The sequence below is a fragment of the Coptis chinensis genome, chromosome 5 (genome assembly GCF_015680905.1).
Source record: "Coptis chinensis isolate HL-2020 chromosome 5, ASM1568090v1, whole genome shotgun sequence".
NCBI lineage: Eukaryota > Viridiplantae > Streptophyta > Magnoliopsida > Ranunculales > Ranunculaceae > Coptis > Coptis chinensis.
In genome coordinates, this window is record NC_141460.1 from 97,961,615 (window position 1) to 97,975,359 (window position 13,745).

Sequence of the window (13,745 nt, forward strand, 5' to 3'; positions counted from 1 at the left end):
TGAAGAGAAAAGGGAAAAAAAGGTTATATAATTTATTGTAAACATGAACATGAGCAGGCCAGAATGAGATTCTGTTGAGGTCATTCTCACAAATGTGATTATACTTTAATTTGTGATAGCACACAAGACCAACAACCCCTATTCAACATTTCAACTCGAACATTCAATCAGGTGAAAGGACTATACATGAGACAATCCTGTTGCCATTTTGTTCCTCAAAAATTACTCATTCATCAAAGTGGCATACTAATACTCGCTTGGCTAGCTCATGCTAATGCATATGTTCGATTAAGTTCATAATGCAAAGGGGAACATAAGGCATCAGTCATGTGCACGGCAGAAAACTATCAAGTAGACGAGCAAATTCACGTCCTGCCTACCACATTAGAGTCTGTTTTTGGTGAATACCTTGACGGCGAACTCGATCCCCTGGATGTACTACGAGTAAAAAAACTGAATTTGCTGATTTTCCACGAAAAGGAATTCAGAATCTTGCGGGAGCTAGACTTTTGCATATCTTTTTTCATGCAAACATGGTCTTTTTCCAAATCATTGAGTCTCATTCGCAGTCGAGATAGTTCAAGTTTTAGTTCTCTGTTCTCTCGCCGTAGTGATGCATAATTGTCTCGGGGAGACATTGCTGCACTAAGTGCACCACTGCTGATACGCCAAGACTGGTGCATTGGTTTATGTTCAGTATCCATATAAGAGCAACTTAAGGAATTCCGAAGCCTCACTTGTTCAAAATAGAGCACTTGAACAATAGATTGAAGAGGAAGGCGCTCATTTTGTGCGGCATGTGCACCTGCTTCTTGTGACAGCTTTTGGAAATCAATCAGTTTGCTTATCTTTTTTCTCTCAAGATCAGACAATCCCTGATGGGCCTGAAATACGAGGAAATAGCAGGGTGAGAAATAAGAATCAGTGGCTGGTTACTACAAATTACTACTAAAACAGGTCCAATGTTGAGATTAGACTATCTAACTATGTAAGTTCACTTGATCTCATCGGTAAGTTCACTTACAGAAAGAAATCAAGTTCAACACCTGGTAAAAAAAATCACAAAAAATAAAAAGTTGATTCTCTTGATTTATTTACAAGAGAATGGACAGCTTTGTCAAGTGTATAGAAGCAAATCACTTGCTTCATCAACATTCAACAAAAACGCTCTCCTATCATGTTACTAATTGATTAGCTATCTCCGAATTGTTTCTTTTAAAGTGAGAAACTGGAAATATGGGAAAAAAGAAAAAGCCTACTTTGAGAAAAATATCCACAGCGCGGTATAGACCATCATGAGTAGTACGTGTATGTGCTGGCAAAGTCTCCGCAATTACCATGAACTTGGTAAGTTTGAGGTTTACATCAGCAGCTACTTCAGCAAGATAACTGTCCACTAGCTTTGCAACTTTGAGTAAGGCAGTTTGTGAGGGTGAACAGGGGCTGTCAGATTCATAGGCAGAAGTATCTTCCACATCGTCTTCACTGTCTTCCTGCTGAGAGAAATTTACTAGAATTCTGTGAATGGTGTCAACATCAAACAAAGTTTCAGCATTGTGACGGAATGATGGGATCAAAATATCATCTAGAGTAGCAATTTCCAATTGTGAACCAATCCTCCTCTCAAGATCAAGTCTGCAAGAGATCGTGCAATCAAGCATCACTGCAGTTCGTAGAAGGCCGAAAAGAAAACTAATAGGAATTGCGAGTTTCTCAACAGGCAACAAGCTGACAAGTGTCTCAACCACAAGTCTCTGCTCTTGTTCAATCAGATTCACAACCAAATCAGCCTTTTGCTGGTTAGATGCATTCCATAAGCTGGCTTTCTTCGTTAAGACCTTCTGGGCATAATTCTGAAGGGATGCACCAACACTCTCAGGACGAACCCCTCGACATTTCATGGCTGCTAGGACTCCCTGATACAAATCAATCCTTAGTGCAGAGAGATCTTCAATCCACCAGTCTCCCTCACACTTGACCTGCTTGTTCATTTGCAACCTTCCGGAGCTGCTATATTCTAATCGCGAGAAGCTTGAGGCTATCTGCTCTGCACATGCCTTTGAAGCTATTGCATCCGTGCATCTGCTAACTATCTTTAACTCATCAGCAAGAGGGAGTAGGTTCTCACACTGTTGCAAGACATCCACACACATTTCAAGGCTCTTACAGACAATAGTATCCAGATATGTCTCTGCACGAGAGCCAAGGTTGTCCTTTGCATATTCCTCGGTCATTTCAAGGTAATCAGAAACACAACAAAGATTAGCAACATTCAAGGACGTGATCTCAAAGTTAACACCATAGCAGAACTTTGCAGCCAACTCAAATGACTCGGCACCCCCAGGTAAATTAAGAAGCTCTACCCTAGAAGTACCGGAGTCTCTACGCTCCGTTACTAACTTTCTAATTCGCCCACTCCGAGAAACAAGAGGGAACTGCATTCCACAAACAAACTTAGTGAGAAATCCCTCACAATAAGGAAAAATAAACCAGGACAGTGCATCCATAACTCTTCATGTTATACAATGCACTACAGCCAGTCCACATTCACCATACAAAAACTTTAGCCGCAACTAACAAGATAAATCAGAGAACAAATCATAATGAACATTTCAGAGAAAGCACTATACACAGATGTTCAAAAGATATAGAGAAGGAAGTCAGAAAATTCATATATTCTATCGTGACATACTGCAAATAACTGTGAACAGAATGTATTTTTGCAAGTGCTATACAGATCCACATTCCAGTAGCATCTCATGGAGTGGACGTCGTTTTGGTCTTTCTTGTGGAAATCTCAAATGGCCATATGATGAATCATATCCTACTAGCATGAGTAAACGTTCAGTTTATGTGACCAGAGGACATTCATTCGCTACAAAAACTAAGCATGAGTTTATACCTTCATCTGAACAAGGTAACTTCAAGCAGCATATGGAATGACTCAAAAATGGAAGCTAACTTAATTTCAAAATGGATATCAGAGAAGGCCATCAAATCAAGGGAAAGCAACTTTGAAATATACCTTATGCAAGGCAAATGTCCTTCCATCCACTTCTATTGTAATATCACTGGGAACATCAGAGAAGATCCTACAACGTAAGAGTTCATCTAATTTAATATCCAAAAGTTTTAATGCGACATTATAGAACTATTGAACATACCATAACAATCAGAAACAATACACAATTCTACAAAGATGACTAAGAGTCGCTAAAGTACTTGACCCTCAAGTAAATTATGTTTTGTTCTTCTTCATTGTGGTACTATACTAGTGTACTAAAGAGCATAAACTTTAACAAATGTGAGCATATACAACAACACATGCAGGATCACATAAATAAAACTTCAAAGTGTATAACAAACATGAATGTGAATAAAAAGAAGTTATAAAACAAGCATGGGGTTGATACAGAACAAACCATTCACTGTTACACCTCTGTCTTGTACTTTTGGACGTGGAAAGCTGAAACTGCTGCTGCTGTTGTTTGTTGTGAAGGTCCATCTAAGAAGATGAATAATGCAAGAAGGAAAACAATGGTGATGAGAAAAAAGAAGAAAAGTGAAGAAGAAAGAAGAAAAGTAGAGTGAAGTGAGAATCAGTTGATGGTGTTGGTGTTGATTAAACATTTTTGTCAAACAAGTAATATGAAAAGAAGAATACAGTTTAATGGTCCAAGTCGTTGGTGGTGGGTCATGCATGCCCTTTTTCATGTATTCCTCACTCTCTTTCAGTCTAAAGCTCATTTCTGCAGTCGCAAGTTTTCATTACATATGAAATGGTATGCAACAGAACTAGGGGTGACTTCGGATCGGATCGGATCGGATTAACCTCCTTCGGAATTTTTCCAAAAAAATTTCGGAACCTAATATGCTAGCCAAATCCGATCCAATTTTTTTTCGGATTCAAAATATATTTCCAATTTCGGAACTTTCGAAATTTGAATAACTCGAAATTTCGAATACTTGGTAAATTTTCAAAGATCTCTTTACTTTCAATTATTTTTGGAATATCATACTGCCAAATGTTCATTGTAGGAGAAAACCATGTCCACAACACCAATGTACCAACAACAATAATACGACTTGTTTTACCGATAAAACCCATTTTCATTCAAACAAGTGATCCAAGAAAATAACATCAGACCACCAATAGCAAGCATTGCATTCTTGAGAGGTCCGGGTATTTGTAATGTTTAAATCTTTTTTTAGGTGTGTGGAAATTAAAGCGTGAAGTGTCTGCGTAAATAATGGATTATGGTCTTGGACTCTAAGTAGCTTTACATAATATTCTATCTATTGGAATTTGGCTTTGTATTGGTGCGGAAGTCATTGTATGACTCAATAACATTTTTTTCATATCATTGTTGTTATGGCCGACGCGATTGACAATGTGATAGAGTGGTCCAATTCAAATGGGGGAAGGGGAAATTTAGGTTATGTTTTTGTTTTGTTTTTGGAAGTAAAAAACTAGAAAATGAATGAACGGTCGAGATCTAATCAAGTGGATAGAGAGATAAGTATATATTTTCGAAATAAATTGGCAATAATATCGGAAATTTTGGAAATTTCGGATCGGATCGGATTTTAGAATTATATCCAAATCTGATCCAATTTTTTTTCGGAATTTTCGGAAATCGGAAAATCGGAAAATCGGCCCATAAAAACTACACCCAAAGCCAAACCAATTTCGGGTCGGATTTCGGAAAAATCGGAAATTCGGCAAAAAGAGACACCCCTAAACAGAACAAAATGCCATTTGATATCGGGTAATTCCGCGATATTTTCGCTGCCGGTACTGTAGTTGAGATATTTTGACATACTTGATTGATGTTTATGCTTTTTGGTGGACCTTATAAGACACTAAAATTGGCATGATTAGTGTCTAATGATGAGTAAAATTGCATCTCAATGACGTGTAAACTTGCAACTTGTTGTGATTGGCTGATTGCTAATGTGAATACCTGACCACAAATCAGGTTGGACTACTAAGTACTAACTTACCAGATGAACCTCCAGTATAAACAGACACTTATAAGCAGGAAAACAATATGAATTTCTATTAAAAAATGGAACACAATTTTCCACTGACAAAAGAAAGTCTAAGAAAGACAATAAGAATGCTTAAGAGGCGAAACAGGAGAGATTTCTGGTATACTTGAACAAGCGACTGCAAATGGACAATTCATATGATTGCACACCACCTTTGAATTGGGACCAGATGGACCTACACAAATAATTAACATTACCATGTGATGTAGTTTGATATGATATCTTCTCCACTACCACAATCTCTCCTTTCATGAAAATGGAGACAAAAAGATTTTTTTTAGGCTAAATCCTCAAAAGTTGGTGATGGATCATCAGAGTGTCAAAGTCATACTCATGCATGAGAACAGGAGTGCATGCCCCTTGCAATGGAGCCCATTAAAAAAAGTAAAAAGCTCTCAAATTTGTCTTTGTTGAGAAACTTCATTTACAAGTTTATTATGTTCTCTATCAAAGGTTACTACACTTACTTTCGTTTTTTGTGACAAAGAATCCAACCTTGTCCATTGAGGTGGATGATTTTCGAATACTCTCAGTTCCAGAGTTCCAGCATCGTTCCAAAGAACAAATTATACGTGATTAAGGGCATCTTTTTTTTGAAATGATCCCAGACAATAACAACTTCACAATTAGATGTTTACTTTAATTCCAACCAGAGTTTCCAAATGGTACGTGATCCAGTAAATGCCGAGGGTTGAACTGCTTTTGCCGAATATTTGTAAAACTGACAGGATTGCTCAATACGTATCAACGTTCCAGTTAGATAACTGAACTTCCTCAAGTCTGTCTGTCTCTGTGTGCGTGGAGGGGGCTCTTCGTGAGTTTGAATCAGCAACATACAAGTGTGATAACATCAAGCCACAAAACTGAGAGTAGATCAGTAACTCTATTGTCGATTAGTTAAACAACATGCTTTCTTTCCTCGATACAGAGTCTATTAGAAGTATTAAGAGAAAAAGTGCACTAACAAGTTAACAATAATTCTCGCCATCCAATTTGTTCTCAAGAGTCAAGAGTCAAGAGTCAAGACTTGACGCTTCTCGTTTTGCAACTGAGAACCAAAATGCAACATAGTGGGGATCAATATCCATCCCATCCAGAATTTAACCAAAATTTTACAACCTTCAAATTAAAATTGAAACATTGATACCGTTAACTATCCTAGTAGCACATCCCACTCATTTCCAAAGGCGTTACCAACTTTGCATCACTTAGGTGGTCAGAGACAGATTACAGAATCTGAGCAGCGGTGTTCAACTTTTCAGCTAAACTTAGCTGTGTTCTTGCAAGGCTTGACAGATACAGCAACAACAAATTGTCCTAAAGGGTAAAAAGAAAACACAAATGAGTAAGAACCAAGTAGGATAAACGCCCAAAATGACAACGAGAAATCTAAAAAAACAAGAGATTTCAACCAAGTATAACAGATGATATGCTTCCAATACCTGAAGGGTGTCATTTATGAGCTTATCAAAAGCTGCTGGAGGTATTTTCGGAACTGATGCAACAGTATCCGATATGAATCTCCCAATCTTATTGTCTGCAGCTACACGCCCTTCCTGAAATTCAGAAAATGAATTAATAAAATCAGACAGATGATGCAGAATACAATTGTATAATGCAGGGAAAATAGTCTCTCACCACAACATCGTCCACATATTTGTAAATATCATCAATCAAGGCAAGCAGCTTCTCCATTGAGGATTCCATTCCTTCCAAATCATTAGGGAGCTTGTCTACCATTGTCGTCTTCAAGATGTTAACTGTCACAATCAAAACCACAGGAAATGATGAAGGTAATCTCTTGATCTCTCACCATTAGCTATAAAATGGGTTTCATCTTTCATCTCTAGTTATGTTGAGAAATGAATCTAGGAAGACAAACTACGGATTCTCAAAACATTTATATTTAAATTTTCTGCTCTAACAAGAGCACAATTATACTAGTTTAGATTCATAATTAGTGTACTTTGCTTGGAAATCAGAGTTTCTCATATTGGCTTGCAAGTAGCGACCTTACTAGATCAACTTTTTACATAACCTTGATCAATAATAATATGTTTTCACCATGAGAAATTTTACATTCAGAACAATGCCAGAAGGTTATGACCGCCTGACTGGTTCCATGTACACAGTATTCTAAAAAAACTTTAATGCCAGGTGAACCGTATCTTAAAAACTACAACCAAAGGAAACTGACTCGATGCTGTTCCCTACTCATTCGTCGCTGACAGAAGCATGTCTTTCTGTCCGCTAGTGCTCCATTTCCTCAACTTTCCTGAATAATGTTAGGGGTGGAACTTGCGTCGGGTTAGCCCAAGCCCGATGGACTAAAACCCGACTTTTGTTGGTCTTGGGCAAACATGTTAGATCCATGGTCCGGGCTTGGTTTTGTAAAATCAAAACCCGACTTGGTTTTGGGTTGGGCTTGGGTTAAAATATAAAAAAACCAACAAACCCGAGCCCATGTGCATATATGTACATATATCTTTCAATCTTTCTATTCTTGTAAAAAATAAAGTTTAGAATCTCTATTTTAGAGAGAATAATGTAATCAACAAGGTTATTTTTCCTTTCAAACAATCAAATCTCTTTGATTTCATTAAAAGATTTTAATTTTGGTGTTTTTTACCTCCTAATTCCAAAAAAAAACCCGACATAACCCGACCCAACCTGAATTGGTTGGGCTAGGGCTTGGGCTGAAAATTTAAAGACCGACTAGGGCTTGGTCCCGGGTTCGGGTTGAAGCATTTGAAACTCGGGTTGGGCTCGGGTTATACCTCAACCCGACCCAACCTGCCCGAGTTCCACCCCTAAATAATGTTAGAAGAAAAAAAAATAAAAATTACCGCAACATATTTTGTTGTTTTTTGTTTATCATTCATTTTCTTATAGTAGGTCTTGTCCGACTTAATGGCACTCTCGTTTTCCTATTTAAACTTGCTACCATATAATCAACAAAATAGAAACAATCCATGTAGAAAAACACACTTTTAAATAGTATGCCACGAATGTGAAAAAAGAAGGGTTTTGAGGAAATGTACATACATCCAACTCTCTCTGCTTCAACCATCCGCAAATCAAGAGGAACTTCCTGAAACTGTGTAGCAAGTGGTCTATCTCCAAGAGACAAATTGACAGACACAAAAGCTTTGATGCTTGCTTCCCCATTTGTAAATCCAGTGTCAACGGTCATATGAATAGGGTTTTGAACTTCTCTTGAATAAAAATCATGAATCAATGCACTACCGGCAGTGACACCAAAGCCTGTAGAATACCTGTTAAAAACCACAGGGTACAGTGATTCTTCTTCATAAATTAACAATAATGAATTAGCAATGAATAAAACCAGGGTACTGTTTGGGGCTTTCACGTAATGGTTAGAAACCTTGAGGCTCTGTTTGGAACAAGTAACATAGAGTCCAATATTTTTTTACTTATTTTAGTAAACTGGACTCCTAAACGTAATAATTCAACAAGATTTTCAAAATTGTCGGCTAACATTTCTTAATTCAAAATCTGTCTTAATTAAGTATAATGAGATCTCTCCATCTTAACGACACCAAATTAAAAGTGCATTTAAATTTTAGGCTAGGATTGGTTCGCAGAATTTAGATTCCTGGAAAGTGGGTAGTTGTTAACTACCTAAATCGCCGTGTTTATAGGAGCGATTAGAGTTTCATTGCCATATTTATAGGAGTGAGAGAGAACTGTCACCATGTCTTTCACGTGTTTTAAGGAAAGCAGCTTCTTTTTTGAGAAATAGGATGTTGATTTCCTCAAAAACACCCCAAAAACATGCCGATAAACCACTCTTCCCCTACAAATGTGGCGTTACAGAACGAAATTCTCCTATTATCTCTCCACTTTCCATGACTTTGGTTTCCGTGAACCAAACAGCCTTATTGTTCTACATAGTTGACAATCTTCTTTTTGATGAAAATAAACCAAAATATTTTGGTAGGTCGTAGGACTGTCAGATTTTGGTCTTCTCAATGTTCACCTAATCGATCAAAAACAATGTTTACCTAAATCTGACAAGAATAATAATAGCTAGAAGTCTATCATGCATGATTCTAAATTTACATCTAGAATATGTTTATGAAATTCTCGTAGTAACCTTTTAAAGTTAGGCAGAATCTGTTTATTACTTACTAGGTTGGATTTCTTTTTCCTTTTCCCACTTGGCTACTTTTTCCAATTTGATTGATCATACCAATCTTGATCCTAGATCTGAAAACTCGACAACTTGAATGCAACTTAACCACAAACAATCGTATAGATCACAACGTATACTTTATTGATTTTGGGTTTATTTGCACAGGTAAGTTTGACAATGAAACCAGTGATTCATCTCATTATGATCGATTGCTGTTGGTTGTGATTAACTAGCATTCAATAGGGTTCCTGAGTTTCCCAAGAAAAAAGTGGACTTGCTTTCTAACTAGAACACTAATACAAACAGCAGCCATAAATAGTAAGCAAAAGGTTTAAACCAAAGCACGCGAATTTTATTTGGTGAACAGTGTGAGCTAGTAGATATTTAACCAAAAGAGGAAACCTACATGATAATAGGTACTCACCATCCAACAATAACTTCTTTTGGATTGACCTTTTGGTGAGAAACCAGCATGTTATGATGGTAATCGATATCCAATGCAACCTGAGATTTTTTCAAAATATGTACATATCAGAACGAGGTATAACGTGTCTCATTTTGATATTGCTATCATCCATTAACATAAGAAACTAACTAGCACATCCACAGTCAAAGCAGATGATAAAGATAATAAGCCGGACAACAACAAAAATTAAAAATGGGAAAGAATTTCTCATACAAGCGGTAACTAACACAACTAAATTAATCCTAGGCAAAAGGTTTTGACCAATGTTCCAATGTTACCATTAGGTTTAAACTACGTGGAGCCCAAAAAAAAAAAGAGGAACATAAAAACCCTGAAATCGTAGGATTTTTTTCCACCAACTTGATTATAGGTAGTAAGAAGATAGTTTAATCATTTTTCTAATACAAACAGATGCACTAAGCTTCTTCTACAACAGACATCATTTTGATACTCGGGGCGTTTCCCCTACTTCCCCACAAGCAGCTTCACTAATACACTTTATACAAATGTTATTATTTTGACATTTTCACTTAGCTCCCAGAGCTCCCATCCCCATCCTCAATCTTACAGCTAACAGATTCAAAAACGATTTATTTGCTTTCACCATTACAAAGATATTATTTCATTACCGCACAGCATAACGCAAATATTTGTGTGACACTCCTAATCATCTCTTTTATACCTATATATATTATGCTTCAAATAGAGAACATGTTCATACCAACTATTTGATATATCACACTATCCATGAGCTATAATAACAAACACCCCAATTCTTCAAACCAATTATAATTTCACCCAATGCCAAGTCAACAAAAGGGGTTTTCACCAAACCCAACACATTCTACAACCAAAGTTCAAATCTTTTCACACTAATTATCAACAAATATATTATTTCATTACCGCACAACATAACGCAAATATTTGTGTGACACTCCTAATCATCTCTTTTATACCTATATATATTATGCTTCAAATAGAGAACATGTTCATACCAACTATTTGATATATCACACTATCCATGAGCTATAATAGCAAACATCCCAATTCTTCAAACCAATTATAATTTCACCCAATGCCAAGTCGACAAAAGGCCCAACACATTCTACAACCAAAGTTCAAATCTTTTCACACTAATTATCAACAAATATACAAATCCAAATATAAATTAAGCCCAAACCTGATCAGAAGACTCATTATGAGGAACAGCATAAGAATTCCTAATATCAACAGTACCATCAGGTAAAACAGAACCAAGAAGAGTCCCAATAACTCTCTCAGCTTGATCTGCTCGTCTCACGTAACAATCACATATATTAAATATCACAACCGGGTGTATTTTCGCAGTTAAACTTGTTGCCAATGGGTAAAATTGTAAAACTGCACCTGCTTGCTCATTGGTCGCCGCCATATTCTCTCTCTTTCGATTGATTGAAAAAATTGATGAGAGCTGAAAAAAGATTAAGGGTTTTAGGTTTTGGTGGTGAAAGAGAAGATTATTTTACGGTTATTGAATATATGTGGGTGTTTTTAACGTTTTTTTTATGTTTTGTGGATTTTTGGGCTGGCCCATATTCGGCCCATTGACAAGGAAATCTTAAATTCAGAGAATGGGCCCGTTCTATAGCTTCTTTGGTTTGCATACACACGTGTCTTGACGTACATCAATAACTAGACAACTGCTAAGAACAAGTCCAAAGCAGAGCTGCTAAATTGGGCTGCTAAAAGTGTCACATAAGTGCCATATAGGCCTTTTAGTTTGTCGAGTTAAATTTGGCTCTCCAAAATAAAAAAAACCAATCCAATCGCGTTGTCTATTTTGAAGTGCTAAATGATACGGATGGTATAGTTTCTGTCGTCCGTCCATTATTTTTGAAATTTTTTTTAGATGATAAAGATTTACGTGGTTAATTTGAAATTTAACACACGGCCGTTAAATTATGTCGTCCGTCTTCCGAACTTATTATAGCAGCTGCTAGCGAATGTTTTAATTTTGGTTGGGTTTTTTTTACTCCTTCCAAATTTAAGACTCTTTTAGCAGCCCCATTGGAATGACATTTTTGTGGTTGGGATGCTATATTTGCCTTTAGCAGCCCATATAGCCTCTTATTGGACTTGCTCTAAGCTAGGGGTGAGCGGAGGGTGGAGAGGAGAGAGAGAGAGGGTGGAGAAGAGAGAGAGAGAGAGAGTTAGGATTTGGTTGAGAGGGAGAGGAAAGGAAGGAGAGAGGGAGAGAGAGCCGAGGGATACGAGAGAACAGACAGACAAAAACCTACCAAACTATCTTTTGTCCCACGTACCCCCACCCCTCCCAAAAACGTTCACTCCATTTACTCGATTATCATATTAGAGTGAAACAACATCTTCTCATTGGTCCAAACCATTTTCAGGCACATAAACAGTTTTTTTAGGCAGAATAAACAGTTTTCTCAGCACCAACTCCACCAATCAGCACTTGATGTCTTGTGGACAACAAATAGTAGCATATCCACAAAATTATTCTATTATCATATTAGTAGGTCTGTGTATAATTACTATTTTTTTATCTAGGCAATTGAGTATGTGAAGTGATTGTTAAAACATGTTTTCTAAGAAAAATTCAGTCTTTACTATAATATTTTTCAAATTGGGGCATAAAGGGGATTTTCCTTCGTATTTATTGACTTATTCAGGAAGAAAATCTTCTAGTGAAAGTAATGTGAGGTGATATTGCGTGCTGCTATTTAGTGAAAGTAATTCTGAAATGTGGATTTGGATTTTACAAATATATAGAACCATGCAAACAAAAGCACAAAAAGTTTTGTTTTAGAAGCAAATCCAAGGTCAAAGCTAACTTGCTAGCCGAATTAAGATCCTTTTTCCTCTGTTTAGTATCTCATATAGGGAGACGTTAGATTTTTTTTTCATTTCCTTTATTCTTGAGTATAAATTGCCTCTAATGTGGACAAGGTCTCCATGTGACCAAATAAATGATTCCCTGCGTTGCTATATTTTTTTTATTGGAAACTAAATCATAGACTTTATATAGAAAAATGGAGTGATATTTTTCATGTCTTGTCCTGACATTCTAAACTCAACCAAGCAAAATCGCCCACTGAGGAAGTGAGGAATCCTATGTCCGGTTATCAAACAAAGACAAGCAAACAAAATAAGTAAAATTTCACACTCTTGGTCTACTCTCTAAAGTGCCTTATTATTGAGTTACAATCACAGAAAACGTCTTGAATTTGTAATCTTCTTTTCATAACTTAATCAACATCATAATCCCAGTTAGAGGCAGAGAATCTAATCATTTATAGTCGCCCGCATTTTAAATTGTCAACAATTTGATGTTATTGTGAAAATGAACCGAGATAGAAAATGTTTGTACTTAAATGGCTACTAATTACCAGATGTATACCGATTTCACAGATTCCTATTTTTTATTTTTTTATTTTTAGACAGTAAAAAGACTATCAAAATGATATATACATTGTGTTAATGTTTTACGTGGTTATATTGTTTAGACTTGAGAGTTGATGTCACCTTCACCAATACTCAGATTTCAAATTTGAAATTGTTCAGTCCAATACTCCAATATACACTTGTTTGGCTTTCTCCCAGAATGCTTGAATGCCATTGAACAATGTTCAAAAGCATGAAAATGTAATTAAGTTCTCAAAGACCATCAGAAATTAGAGATCTCCAGAAATTATGCAATGAAAATTTTCATTTTTCTTAGTGTAGTATAGCACGTAAAGAATTCTACATTCTCTGCAACAAAAGCAACTAGGTGGATGACCACAGCCCACAGGGTGTCCCAATCACCATCCAAGAAAATTACAAAAAACAAAGGAAACGTCAAAGTCTGAATTTTTGAATTTCTTATTATACTTGCAAAGTTGCAAGGTATGAAGTTGGAATGAAAGTTTCAAATATCAATACAAACAGAATGATAGACATCACCATCCAACTGCAATAAGACAGAACTACAGTTAATTGCAGTACCTTATTCTGCCCAATGGTGCATATTGCACCCTCTCAAGACTCTGTCATCCCCAATGCCAAGCTGTTTTGTCTTCCCATACTTTG

The 13,745-nt window shown here is 36.6% G+C and overlaps 2 protein-coding genes across 2 annotated transcripts; both read right to left on the minus strand.

Annotated features, from left to right (window-relative positions):
• Window positions 1–3,628, minus strand: LOC147500749 (BTB/POZ domain-containing protein At5g48800-like). The gene is made up of 4 exons (XM_086562357.1): window positions 3,423–3,628; window positions 3,026–3,092; window positions 1,260–2,435; window positions 1–884 (listed from the first exon to the last, which is right to left on the minus strand). Exons 1-4 carry the CDS (start codon window positions 3,503–3,505, stop codon window positions 366–368), a joined length of 1,845 nt encoding a protein of 614 aa, XP_086418483.1. The 5' UTR covers window positions 3,506–3,628; the 3' UTR covers window positions 1–365.
• A 2,367-nt stretch (window positions 3,629–5,995) lies between these two features.
• On the minus strand, window positions 5,996–11,187 carry LOC147500750 (eukaryotic translation initiation factor 3 subunit F-like). The gene is made up of 6 exons (XM_086562364.1): window positions 10,855–11,187; window positions 9,633–9,712; window positions 8,098–8,327; window positions 6,691–6,812; window positions 6,495–6,608; window positions 5,996–6,369 (listed from the first exon to the last, which is right to left on the minus strand). The coding sequence occupies exons 1-6, from the start codon at window positions 11,083–11,085 to the stop codon at window positions 6,280–6,282; spliced, it is 867 nt and encodes a 288-aa protein (XP_086418490.1). The 5' UTR covers window positions 11,086–11,187; the 3' UTR covers window positions 5,996–6,279.
• Between the last annotated feature and the right edge of the window lie 2,558 nt (window positions 11,188–13,745).